Source organism: Brassica rapa, chromosome A06 (genome assembly GCF_000309985.2).
Source record: "Brassica rapa cultivar Chiifu-401-42 chromosome A06, CAAS_Brap_v3.01, whole genome shotgun sequence".
Lineage (NCBI taxonomy): Eukaryota > Viridiplantae > Streptophyta > Magnoliopsida > Brassicales > Brassicaceae > Brassica > Brassica rapa.
This window is the reverse complement of record NC_024800.2, coordinates 19695204-19709511: the sequence shown is the minus strand read 5'-3', so window position 1 is coordinate 19709511 and position 14308 is coordinate 19695204. Positions and strand designations below refer to the sequence as shown.

The 14308-nt window shown below is 36.2% G+C and overlaps 2 protein-coding genes across 3 annotated transcripts; one reads left to right on the top strand and one right to left on the bottom strand.

Moving 5' to 3' along the window:
* The first annotated feature begins 8179 nt into the window (after positions 1–8179).
* Positions 8180–10105, top strand: LOC103873922 (probable mitochondrial adenine nucleotide transporter BTL3). Its single transcript, XM_009152326.3, has 4 exons — positions 8180–8842; positions 8986–9289; positions 9363–9830; positions 9903–10105. Exons 1-4 carry the CDS (start codon positions 8436–8438, stop codon positions 9978–9980), a joined length of 1257 nt encoding a protein of 418 aa, XP_009150574.1. The 5' UTR covers positions 8180–8435; the 3' UTR covers positions 9981–10105.
* LOC103873921 (cyclin-dependent kinase C-2) lies at positions 10085–13442 on the bottom strand. Of its 2 annotated transcripts, XM_009152325.3 has the most exons (14): positions 13217–13442; positions 13059–13140; positions 12874–12988; positions 12684–12796; positions 12503–12575; positions 12320–12440; positions 12108–12225; positions 11887–12026; positions 11733–11790; positions 11584–11654; positions 11384–11461; positions 10860–11291; positions 10517–10599; positions 10085–10414 (listed from the first exon to the last, which is right to left on the bottom strand). In XM_009152325.3, the coding sequence occupies exons 1-12, from the start codon at positions 13327–13329 to the stop codon at positions 11285–11287; spliced, it is 1089 nt and encodes a 362-aa protein (XP_009150573.1). In that variant the 5' UTR covers positions 13330–13442; the 3' UTR covers positions 10085–10414; positions 10517–10599; positions 10860–11284. The 2 variants fall into 2 exon arrangements, with proteins under 2 accessions (XP_009150573.1, XP_033128199.1); XM_033272308.1 differs by lacking the exon at positions 10517–10599.
* Positions 13443–14308: the final 866 nt, after the last annotated feature.

Below are 14308 nucleotides of genomic sequence, written 5' to 3'. Positions count from 1 at the left end.
AAGGAATAAAGAGGATAAGGAGGAATCGTCAGTAACGGCCTTAGAGCTTGATGTTGGTGACGTGTTTAATTGCTTTTGCTTATTATAAAAGTAGTAGAGAATGAGGGACTTGGTTATCGAGAGAGATGATCGATCATTGTTATAGGAGAGAGAGAACTCCTGTGAAAAACTCTGTCATTGTATTTGCTTTTTTTCTAAGTAAATACAATATCGTTCTTTATAATCGATTGTTTGAATCCCTAGTCGTAACAAACTTGGTATCAGAGCAAGACGTACCTGCACACTTGCGATGGCACCGAAGAAGAACGACGACAAAGTGGCGGAGCTGATCCAACATGACGACGAGAGGTTCGTGGCGGTGGAAGGAAAGCTCTCGACCATGGAGGAGCGGATAAACGAGATGATGCGGTTGATGGCGAGTGTATTAGTGATGGGTCTAACTCACACCCAAAAGCTAGCTCAAGAATGGAGGATTGCCCATACACATATATATTGCCCAAAGATCACATCATTAAACGATGTGGGACATCTAATAGCCCCTCTCAAGATGTGGATGGGAAACGATCCAATCGGAAACAGCCCAAGTCCAACATCTCGGACATATCACAGTAAGATGGACCATTTGTACAGGCTACATGAGTAGGAAACTGTTTTATATGGGAAATCATCTGCTGGGCTTTTACCATGGACTCTGATACCATATTAGTGATGGGCCTAACTCACACCCAAAAACTAGCTCAAAAGTGGAGGATTGCCCATATACATATATATTGCCCAAAGATCACATCATTAAACGATGTGGGACATCTAATAGACTCGAGCTGAAGAAGGTAGATCAGCGAGAGGCAAGGCTGATATCGTCTGATCTGATCTCCAACCCAGTCGACTCGATCAAACCAACGATGTACAAGGGGGAAAGATCTGGAAAAGAGGTGTTGGAGGAGCCTCAGAGTGTTAACAGAGGCCGATCGGCGACAGTAACGGGTCCAGGGGTTGGATCTGTTACTCAACAATCCACTAAGCAAGCTTAGGTCCACAAAGCCATCTCCGGTGTTGGCAATCCACTTGGTTGATGTTTTATACAGTTACTGTTTTACTCTTTGTATCTATAACGGAGAATGGCAATCTGATTCGTTAGGGGCAGCAACAATGGTGCTGAGTGTTTCATCAGTGTTAGGTCAGAAATGCACAACCTGGGACTATGAAGGAAGTGCTCTCGTTTTGCTTGGAGCAAACATGTTCTTCAGCTTATAAAAGCCTCAGTGGCAGTCTGAAATTCGAATTGAATCTGGTCGATGATGTGATTCACCTCCAAAGGTTGATCTTTGGTGCACTACAGGAAGTGAAATCATCAGGGCGTGGTCTGAAGAAGAAACTAAAGCTTGCTGATAGGAAAGTGTTCTTCATGACGTGTTGGGTCAATGAGCAGACTCAGACTCCGGAATTGCTTTCGTGCTCTTCAAAATTCAATTCGAGAAAATAAAAACCTAAACTTTGACTCAAAAGAGAAAGATAAACCTCAAAGAGATGATTTGACTCAGCATCTTCTTCCTGTGACTCAGTAGACTCAAAGCTCGATGAATCAACCCATTTCTTCGTGAGGGAAAGAGATTGAATTTGGAAGTTAGCTTAGCTTCCGTTGGTCTTAGAAGGGTTTGATAAGTGGGTCGGTGTTAACGAACTCGATAGATAGAACGCCATTGTTCAATCATCAGAGGATGAAGGAAGAAAAAAGGCTCCAAGCTTGGAGAAGATGATAGCAAAAAAAGATTGATAAAGAGGTGAAATTTAAGAGAAGGCCGAAACGCTGTGTTTTAGTAGTAAAATTGATAGCGAGCCGGTGAACCGAACCGGACATTCTGGCCTTGTCTCCCGGACTTTTAAAAATTAAACTATACGGTTCCTTTTTTATTTAAGTTATAAAAAGTTCATAAAAAAAATGAACTATGTTTTGTGTTCTTCTATATGCTAAACATGCGTATGATTTTCTAGTTTGTTTCTTTCGGTATGAACAGGGGCGTGCCAATAGTGTTAGGAAAAAGGTACGAAGTCTTAGGCCTCCACATAATTTACAAAATTTGGGGTATTTGAAAAATAGTTAAAAGTATTTATGTTTTTCACTTGAATTCAAAACCGGACATCAATTAAGAAAAAGGTTTGTTAATAGTATATAAAAATAATATTTTATTTATTTATTAAAGTTCTAAAATTTTAATTTATTCTCAATTTTGTTTCCACGAAATATTTTTGTATTTCTATTTAAAACTTATTTCTTTGTTATACAAGGGGCATTGCCTCCGCGCAAGCGCGGAGTTGTGGACATAGTTCTTATTTCATCTCAATATTTGTTAGGGTTATTTTGAATATAGTTGGCCGTGTAGTTTGTATTTGTTTAGCTGACTCGATGTATGTGTCGTTGCGAAAGTAAGTTTGTAAATTATTAAATAGCTGGCCGTGTAGTTTGTATTTATTTAGTTGACTCGATGTATTTGTCGTTGAGTTTTAGTTGAGGTGATTGGTTTGGTGTATTTGTTTTGATGTTTATTTATAAGATTAGACAAAAAAAAGAGAGGTGATCATTAATGATTCGTCTTTTTTGGAATTCTAGCTTTTGGTGTTTTGATTGTTTGGGTTGTTGAGGTTTCTTTAAAGCTGTAAAATAAATGTTTGTGCAAAATTAGTTTGATAAGTAAGGGAGATAAATAAACGACCACATAATTTGGGTAGAAAATATTTTTGATTATTGATGTTAGCACAATATAGATAATAATATAAAGGGAATTGTGTGTTGATTGTTTCTTATGGTTCAAAGAGTTGACGGATAACGACTCGATTTGTTTCTTTGCTAAGGCCAGAGCCTTGGACAGAATGGATTTGCCCAACCACATCTGAGAGTTTAAATATTAGTTATGATAACGAAATATATAATAAACCCAGATGCAATCTATCTATATATATAAAGAAATGTTTGTCTCTCTCCCGTGAAGCCACCTCATCAATTCGTGCGTTCTGGGAGTGACACGTGTCCCATTTTATATTTAGGTCCAATATAAATGAATGCAGTTAAGGGTAATTGAACCCAGCACCTCTAGCACTGGTAATTTCTCTTAGAACCACTAGGCTAAAGTCATTTTTTGTAAATATATGGCCAGGAAAATACTTACTATCGTGTCAGCTGGAAGCTCATGCTTCTTCTTCTTGTGGCCAGGGCCGACACTGAACTGACGTCAAGATGAAGATCGTGAAGTTAAAAATTTTGCTCCAAATAGTTTTGCAATGTTTCCAACCTTTATAACTTGATGCATATAATATATATCAAAATACATTTGTTGTACACGCTTTTATTAGTTTTGCTTTTAAAAGAAGGTATTTACAGTTATAAATGTTTTGTGCGAGTGAAGTAATGGTTGAAAAATCTCTATACATATGTCATTTTAAAATAACACCCAACTTCTATATATAGTCAATACATATGTTCATGTTATATTCTAGACTAAATATTTTCCCTTTTAAAAATATAGAAAACAATTTTTTTAGTTTACAAGCAAATATTGTAGAGCAAGTATGCATTATACAAAATAATATATATTTAAAATCCATACACAAAAACATAAAAGTTGTTATAGGCCTCTTTCTGACACATGCACACTCTACTATGAATAAGAATTAAAAAAAAACAGTATTGTCATCAAACTTTATCACAAATTCACATTTGTACATCTATAATTATGAATTGGACAATTAGTTAATTTGATACAATACCAAAGCAAGAATAATCGAAAAACAACTATATCACCACATACTAATAAGTAACACATAACAGATAACCAAATTCTTGAATCTTAAAACAAATTTCAACTCGAGCATTTAGTGAATATCAAATTAACTAATATCCCGCCCGTAGGGCGGGCCGACCCTAGTATAATAATATACATAGGTGTTTTAGGTTTGTGTTCGCAATCACTTGAAAATTGTCAAATAGTCTAATTATGATTGGAGCTTGATCTCAGGAGCACTCGTGATGACTTCATCAATAATAGTTGGTGAGATAAAACGAATGAGGAATGAATGATCAATTATCTTGTACATGCTTGAGCACCTAACAACCTCAAAACGATCGACTTTCACAATGGAACCAACTTTCAAAGATGGCATGTAATGATTAGCACGTCCGGCGGGAATGATCTCATGAATCACGGAATATGTAAACAATATTATAATAATTAAAAATAATTATATTAAATAAGTGTGAGAAACCGAAGATTAACTTACCTTTTCATCAAGGAAGAGAACCGTGATTCCCATAAACTCACTGTCTTTCTTGAAGTTCAGGGAATCCCATAAGCGAGGAGGTTAGAGGCTATGCTCTGACTACTACGACCAACACGGAGAGACTCGAAGGTTGAGTGACGGATGCCGGAAACGCCGAACTGGAGAAGCAGAGAGACATTTTCTATTAGATCGTTAAAGCTAAGAGGAATCAATGAGTTTTGTGGAGATGCAGATTGAGTTCATCTAAGATGAGAATCATATATATATGGTTTACATAAATGCTACAAATCAGAAACATTTAAGATCAAGCGATTTAAGATGGGGAGATGAAGAATTCACCGGTGAAAAAATAGATTACGAACAGACACACAACGCAACTCTGTAACTCAAACTTGTCTGAGGCAATGATGAAAAGAACCCTAACTCATGTTAAACGAAGACAGTTTACAATATGAAAAAAACTATAACTGTTGTTTTTTTCATATAACGTGATGAACCTCATTTAAAAATGAAACTCATAATACAATTGTAGGTCCGACCCACAGAAAAAACCGAAGAAGCAAAGGTTTATGTCCTTTATAAATATATATTAGTTTCAGCCATCAATGTACAAAGTATCCTTTAGTTTAGTGGTATAAATGTTGGTGCTTATATCTCAATAACCCGGGAACAACATCACTATATTATAGATTTAGTGATGTGAAACTATATTATATTTTAACATATAGAAATTCTGATGCCTCTTAATTTTTTCTAATAGTTATATATTAAAATTCAACTTCGTATCTACAGTTTTTACTATGGGTGGGCACTTCGGTTATTTTCTCGGTTCGGTTTGGGTTCGTTTCGGTTTGGTTAGTTTGGTTCTAGTATTTTTCCAATTGAAGTAAACCATAGTTAGTTTAGTTCGGTTTGTGTTCGGTTCAGTTTATATATGGTTCGGTTTATATTCAGTTCGGTTTGAATTTGGTTCAGTTTGTTTTTTTGGATCGGTTTAATTAGATTCTTCTTAATTTAATTTTCTAAGAGAAATTATGTTTTAAAACATAAATTATGTAAACATAAACTATGTGAACTAAATTCAATATAAAACTGAAATAATTTTTTTTTTTAAATGTCACAACAAAGTATATAAAAATTAAAACAAATGAAAATTAACTAAAATGAAAAAAAAAACAACCTCATTAGTAATGTCTCTTATATCATTAAAATTAAAAAGCCTCCAATGAATAAAATATTTTAAATCAGATATTTAGATGATTACATATTAGGTTAGAAGAATATATGTTAATGAATAAAAAATGGAAAATATGTGGTTTAGTATTAAAATTTTAGTATATTGGTATTACTAATATTTTTAATTTAAATAATTACGAAAACACATCGGTTTTTCGGTTCGGTTCGTTTAAACCGAACCGAACCATTCGGGTTGGAGAAATCTTCAACCGAATGGTTTTAAATAGACTTTGGTTCGGTTTGAATCGGTTTCGGTTTGGTTGGTTCAGTTTGACTCGGTTCGGTTCAGTTTTTTTGCCCACCCCTAGTTTTTACATTATAATTTTGACATGAATGCACAGGAAATATGGTACTTTCCCTTCTTCTCTCTTTGTAGCTTGTTTTCTTTTTCCCATAATTTTGACATGATTGGATAGGTAAAGGAAGGATATGTCAAGATTAAATAGTTATTTTGGAAGTTTGTCTTTATCTTTTTCGTTCACTCATTAACTTTTCTCGTCAATTTTTGTATTTACATTATAATTTCGAGATGAATGCATAAGGAAAGTCTATCTTAGTATAATAAATAGGTATATAGGAGCAAGAAGGGAGAAATATATATATAAACACAAAAGCATTACAGAGGGGGAGAAAGAAACCATGGAAACTGAAAAAGAGAGGAGCTACGAAGATAGAACCGAATCTTTTGTATCGCTTCCTCTTGACCTTACGATAGATATACTTTTACGACTTCCGGCAAAATCCATAGGGAGGTTAAGGTGCGTGTCGAAGCTCTGGTTGACTATGACTACCACTTCCAGCTTCGTCAAGTCTTTCTCTGTCCACTCCTCGGCTCGACCTTCTCTTATTTTCTGCAAGAATGGAGAGGAAAAGTGTGTCTTCTACTCCTTTCCGCATCATCATCCCCGTGCTGAAAAATACCTCCATAAAGAGGAAACTGGTCTACCTCTAAGCACTATAACTAATGAGAATAATTATATTCCTCATCAATCTATCCACGGTTTGATCTCGTTTGGAAATTTTGAGTGTGTCATAATTTGGAATCCAACCTTGAAACAACACGTAACCTTACCCCAGCCTAAAGTCTCGAAACCCTTTATAAGCCTTTTGGGATACGATCCCATCGGTGATCAATACAAAGTGTTGTGCATGTCACTGAGGAATAAAGGTGAAGACCCTCAGATTTTTACAATGGGACCTCGAGAATCGTGGAGAACGATAATCCAAGACAGCCCTAGCCATGTTATTTTATACAAGGCAATTTGGAGATGCATCAACGGAGTTGTGTACTATTTAGCGGCTCGTGACACTATTGTGAGCTTTGACGTGAGGTCCGAGAAGTTTGGAGTAATCCAAATACCAAATATGGGTTGGCGTCTAAGAACACTTCCATGTGGTTTTATAAGACACAGGGGAAGGTTAGCTTTGTTTTCTAATACCAGCAGTCTTTTGGGACGAATCTCATTATGGATTTTGGAGGATGCTGAGAAACATGAATGGTCGCGAAAAGACTCCTATCTGCCATTTGTAACGCGGAAGGGGAGCATCACGCTCTCTTTTTTCACATTAAGTGGTGAAACTGTTGATGATGAGTTGATTTACATACCGATGTTTGCGGGCGGGCCATTTTATGCCATATACTATGATTTGGAGAGAAATAGAGTAAGAAAAGTTGAGTACGAGGGGATTGGAGAAATCGAGTTCAGATCTCATTGTTTTCCCAATCACATTGAGAGTCTTATGTCTTTGAACAATCTTTTTACCGCGCCCTAGAGACTACACCCATTTTTTTCTGCTTCATATTGTATCCACTATTAATATTGGGTTTAATTAGTTTTTTTTTTCTTCTAAAAACATCTTCAACTTCATTCTATTTCATACTCTAAACTCTATTATAGAGTAAAAATTTCTCCAACTCCACTCTATATTCCATTCTAATAGAGTAATCTTCTATATTTGAAGAAACTATATATTTTACTCTATTTTATAGTAGAACTTTTTTATTTATACTCTAATCCTTTTATTTTCTAATCTTTTTTATTTTCTAATCTTTTTTTATTTTATAACTTTTTATCTTATGTTCAATATCTATCTATATATATATCTTTATATATAAAGTAGAGTTGTGCTATGCACACAGCCCTCCACCTCATCATCTTGAATGAGACTTTTTGTGACACCTGTCATTTATGTTTATTTTATTTTATCCCATCAAATAAAAACAAAATTCTTCCAGGGTTGTTGTAGCTTCTAGCCCTTCATTGACTCATTGGTCAGCTATTAATCAAAACTAAACCGGGGAATTTTAAAAAAACCTAACTAGAATTGAAAAGAGGATAAATGTAAATGGGCTAAATTCGGACAACATGTCAACAACGGCCATTAACTTCTGCGTTGATCTTACTTCTCCTTATTATCTGATTAAATACTGTTTTCAGAATATTAATACTGTTCTTGTTAAATCAATTTTTTCTAGGAAAAGAAATAAGATCAATTGTTGCCCCGACATTATATTTATACATTGGGATAACATCTATGGATGGATTTCTCAAAAAAAAAAAAACATCTATGGATGAAAGATTAATGAGTAACAACACCCAGCTTAATAATGATGACAATTGTTTTTAATAGATACCACTGTGTGTATTAGTGCGTGACATGACACCATTTATTTCCATAAAGTGCACATGTGTTCACCAAAACCTACCTGTACTAATATATTCTCTTTTGCGGCGAGAACGATGTTAGTGAGTAGTTTTTTTTTGGTTAGCGAGTAGTTGAGATAGCTGAGAAAGAGGATTAAAGAAGAAGCACTATATTAGGGATTCGTCTCTCTTCTTCCTTCCTTCCTTTCGATCGATTCTGTTCTTCTGAAAGTTTCCGACTTTCTTTCTCAATTTTTTTTTGTGCTCCAATCGAAGATTGAAATGCGTGGCCTTGATCGATGGATTGCTGACGCAATCAGATCAGAATCGTCGGATCTCAATCGTCAAAACCAAATCCTCGGAGGATTGTTTCTCGACGAGTCTCTTCCTTCCTCGTCCGTCTCCTTTGTCTCCTCTAAGAGCTGTTCACTCAGTTCGTGTCGCTTTGTCCGAAAGTCGAGTGCTTTGAAGCTTAGAAGACGAAACGGGAACAGAAGAGGAGGAGGACCTCTGTTTTCCTCAGTCAGTTTATCTATAAATGAGAGTAATGGCCAGGAAGACGAAGAAGGTGGTGAAGGGTATAATGGTCAACACGTGTACAAGTCTCCTCCGCTGAAGGAGAATGGATCAGGAGCTCTCAACACCACCAAGCATTTATGGGCTGGAGCTTTTGCTGCCATGGTTTCTAGGTAATAGTTTTGGTATCATTAGTTAGTCTAAAGTTGTAGACTTTCATGTGTTTGTGGTTACTACTTAGTGTAGAGAGATCTTGTATTGATTCGGCTGTTGAAGTTTGGTGGCTCATTGGGTTTTAGGGTTTTGGTTTGAGCAGAACTTGCATTGCACCTCTTGAGCGGATGAAGCTAGAGTACATTGTCCGTGGAGAGCAAAGGAATCTTCTTGGACTCATTCAGAGGATTGCTACCACTGAAGGAGTTAGAGGGTTTTGGAAAGGGAACTTGGTTAATATTCTCCGCACCGCTCCTTTCAAGTCCATCAACTTCTATGCCTATGACACATACAGAGGCCAGCTTCTGAGATTGTCTGGAAACGAAGAAACCACTAACTTCGAGAGGTTTGTGGCCGGTGCAGCTGCTGGAGTTACAGCTAGTTTGCTCTGTCTACCACTTGATACTGTAAGTTTACATTCACAACAAAAACATTCCTTCCTTGAGTGAGTGACCATCTTTTGAGCATTTGAATTTGCAGATAAGAACGGTTATGGTGGCACCTGGTGGAGAGGCATTAGGCGGTGTGGTTGGTGCGTTCCGTCACATGATTCAAACGGAAGGTTTCTTCTCGTTATACAAAGGTCTTGTGCCTTCTCTCGTTAGTATGGCTCCGGCGGGAGCTGTGTTCTACGGTGTCTATGATATTTTGAAGTCAGCTTACCTTCACACACCGGAAGGGAAGAAACGGCTTGAACACATGAAACAAGAAGGTGAAGAGCTGAACGCTTTCGATCAGCTGGAGCTTGGTCCCATGAGAACTTTGTTGTATGGAGCAATCGCTGGGGCTTGCTCAGAAGCAGCTACTTTTCCGTTTGAAGTTGTGAGAAGGCATCTGCAAATGCAGTCACATGCGAGAAAGTTGAGCACAGTGGCTACTTGTGTGAAGATCATTGAGCAAGGAGGTGTTCCTGCGTTATACGCTGGCTTGATTCCCAGCTTACTGCAGGTATGCTTCCTTTATTCTAGTCATTATCTAATCATCTCTTAGATTCTGTCTTAATCCTCTTGGTAATTGCAGGTTTTACCTTCAGCAGCGATTAGTTACTTTGTGTATGAGTTCATGAAAGTTGTCATGAAGGTGGAATCAGCACAATAGCTGGCTTGTTGCTCTCAAGTTACTTCCTCTTCTTTTTTTTCCACAACCATATAGTTTGTGAAACAAGTTGTTTCGGTTAACTGATTGCAATAAAAAAATAATAATAAGATTTTGAAATTCCAATTTGGTTTGCTGTGTTGTTGTGAGAAATACAAAGCTTGGTCGTGTGAAAGGATACAAACACAAGATACGAACATCGAAAAACCGAAAACCAAAAAAATTCTGTTTTTTTTTTCTGGAAATATAGACCGGAATTAACCGAAAACAAAAAAAAAATCTGTTATTTTCAAAATAAGTTTTGAAAACCGAACCAATAACCAATAAGTGTGACGACACGGTTTGTAAGATTTTCAGTATGATCATTAGAATATGACCGTGCAAGCCCAAAATCCGCAAGCTTTAAATTCCCCTCATTGTCGACAAGGAGATTTGATCTGCAGCAATATTATATGGGTTAACTAGTGAGAACAAAACAGTCAGCAAATCACAAAGTTTGCAAGTTTTCGAAGCATAGTAGTCAAAAGTGTAAGCTTTACCACTTCTCTTTCATTGTCCATACGGGATCTTTTTCAATGCCACAATTTCACCAGTTTTGATTTCTTTAGCCATGTAAACTTGACTGCCAAAACAAATACCAAACAAATACTACAAACCTCAGCTACTATGCTCCATAAAAAAAAAGCTTCATCCTAATTATTCACGAGATACATTAACCTACTAACATAATCACGCAAGTCTGAAGAAATCTAAAGATATCAATCAACAAAGCTGTATCTAACCAATCAAGTTTGATGCAAGGTACCTAAAGCAACAATTTTAATAGATCAAAAAACTTTACAATCAAACCCACAAACCAAATCAGAGAAGAAATGAGAATACCCGTAACTGCCTTCACCAATCTGTTCTAGCTTCTCGAAGCAATCGACACCACAAACTGGAGGAGGCTCCTCCAGATTCAACTTCCCCAATTCCGCAGCCGTCATCTTTCACCGGCCAGTTTCTCCCTCTCTCACAGTCGAACGGTTTTAAGCCTTATCCGGGTTAATTCATTGGTTCAAATCGTTTTTTTATTAAAACGAAAACAAACCGGTTAATTCAAGACTTGAGTTTTCTCGTTCATCATAAATTGGACCAATTAGTTCGGTTTAGTTTCGTTTGTCCACCAGCATACAAAACGAATCTTAATACTCTATATACATCATCATCATCAACGCAGATTGTCTCCAAGAAATCTCTCTCACTAATCTACTATCTACATCTCAAAGTGTCCTTCCTCTTGTTCTTCTTCAACTATCTCTTGCACCTCAAAACCTGCAAGAAAACTAGCTATAAGCCTAGGCATCACCCTTTCTTTATCTCTAAGACTATATACATCAATCAACGCAGATGCAGTTTTCTGTTACCTGGCTGTTTTTCGAGGCATCGACTTCCGCTTTTTCTTGGTCTGGAGCTCATGTGGTGATTTATATGAAGCTAGTAGTCTGTGTTTCAGAGACATAAAAAGAAAAAGAAAAACATTTATCTCATCAAATACTGAACCAAATGAGGTGTTATCATCAACAGTCACAAAGAACCAAAGAGAGTTCGTTTCAATTCTCCTCACCTCTTTGGTTCACACGGTAACGGCTCACTCCAAAAGTAATCTGAATCAAGGGCATCTTTTGCGGATATTCTCTGCACCAGCAAGGACTTTTAGTGCCAATGAAAAGGGGCTCTTGATGTGCTAATATTTCAGACAATAACTGTATGTACCTTTGGCGGGTCCAGCACCAACATACACTCCAGTAGTTCAAGAGCATGAGCATCAAAGCTGTACCACAAGAGAGAGAAAAAATTACATCTCTCCTGGTACTAGACAAAAGGTGGCGCAACAACAAAATGGGTTAAAAGTTAAAAGAATACTTACTGTCCGTATGTCTCTATTACGCGGCTCTTCAGAGGCAGTGATGGTTTAAATCGTTCATACAAAGGCATCTCGGAAACCCCAGGCCAATTGTTTTCATCAGGTGCTCCACAAAGCTCATAAATCTTCTTCAACTGGTCAATCTGGAAACGAAGAAACAGTTTTGAGTTAAATGCTTTTAGTGGGAACACCATAGATACTCAAAAGAAGGTGATCTCTCTGACCTCAGTTTTTCCAGGAAAGATTGGTTCTCCATTCAAAAGCTCAGCAAATAAGCAAGCAACCGACCACATGTCAACCGCTGGACCATATTCCGTAGCACCAAGTAGCAACTCAGGGGCCCTGCCGGGGAAATATTATGTTAAACAAATCCAAGTTGAAGAAACAATAACTGATGCATGCACCAGTAGAAGAGACAATTCTAGGCATAATATACCTATACCACAAAGTGGTGACCTGGTTTGTCAAAGTTCCAGTAAAGTCAAGTGACAGAGGCCGTGCAAGTGTAAAATCCGCCAGCTTTAAGTTTCCCTTCTTGTCAATGAGGAGATTTGAACCTGTAAACCAAGTAAGTAAAAGGGAGGCGAGACCAAACAAATGTATTTTGGGGGATAGTCACCTTTAATATCACGGTGAAGCAAATGCTTCATATGACAATAGTGAAGCCCAGTGAGGAGTTGCTTCATGCAACACTTTATTCACATAATATGGTTGAAAGGTCAGACAAAGTCGAGGTTTTGCAAAGGCTACTACTAGTACAAAAAAAAAACAAGGTATCTAGGCATCTAGCTATGCAATACCTTGATCTGAGGAGCTGTGAATCTAGTTCCAGGACGATAAGCAAGTCCAGCCAAGTCATGATCCATGTACTCAAAGACCATGTAGATTTCACCCTTGTACTTGTTATTATCATCTAAAAATAGAAGCGTAAAGAGTTATCAAATCAATCTATATTACAGTCAGAAAAATATAAAATGAGTTCCACAACACCTCTTTGATCATCATTGTCTGGAGATGGTGAATACACAACCTCTTTCAAATTGATGACGTTTCGATGATGTAGCTTCTTCAGGATCTTGATCTCCCTCATCGCTGTTACAGGAAACTTCATGCCATACTCGATTCAGAAACTTAATTGCCTTTTCAAAAATAGAAGAAGCTACATGCTAACTAACCCCTTCTCTTTCATCGTTCGTACGGATCTTTTTGAGAGCCACGATTTCACCAGTTTCGATTTCTTTAGCCATGTACACTTCACTGCAATTCGGATTCACTCTCAATCATGCAAAATCCGATTACAGTGATCGATCAAACTAGGGGAAGAAGAGATTACCCGTAAGTTCCATGGCTAATCAGTTTAATCTTCTCGAAGCAATCAACGCTACGAGATCCCCAGATCGGAGGAGCCTCCTCCAGATTCAACTTCCCTAAAGCCGCAAGCGCCATTGTTTCGTAACTCTCTCCTCCACAACTTCCCCCTTCTTCTCCTCCGATCTTCTTTCTTGGGGTTTTAATTTCCCCCCGCGCAAAGATACTTAAGCTTTTATTCGGGCTTTAACAGCTTTTCTCCGATTTAAAGCGGAATAGAAAAGCCCATTAGAGGACCTAAGCCCATTAGAGGCCCCGATGACGTTAATTTGATAACTATCTCCAAATACGGGGAAGCCAATAGCCACGTGAGTCACGTGACTTTACACGTGCCAAATATTTGTTTTTTTTCTTTTAACACTGAAAACTAGGTGTTCTGCCCGCACATGCGGACATAGTATTTTTATAGATATTTATCTTTTTTATAAATATTAAATCAAAACCAACATAATAAATTATTAATTATATTTTTTAAAAATATAAATCAAACATTAAACTTTATATTTTATATTTTATAATAAAAAATATTATTTCAGATAAAACACAACATATTTACGAATTATCTTATGTTTTAAAAATATATTTTATTTTTGAGAATTTTATTATCTTAACTTATAGTCAATTATCAGATATAACATATAAATAAAATATAATTAATATATATTCATTACTTTTTATCAAAATATATATATGCTTATTGTTGTGTTAAATTTTAAAGGCATTCACATATATTTTATAAAATATATTTATTTGTTTGATTAGCATTTAATTATAAATTGTTTTATATCTAACTATAAATTTTATAATAAAATATTATTTTCAGATAACAACAGAATATATCTAAGAATTATCTTATGTTTTAAAACATGTTTTAATAAAATATTATTTTCAGATAACAACAGAATATATCTAACAATTATCTTATGTTTTAAAACATGTTTTTGTTTTTGAAATTTTATTATATTTATTTATAGTCAATTATCTAATATAATATATAAATATAATAGTATTAATAGAAATTCGTTTTTAATTATTTATATTTTAGATAATTCTTATT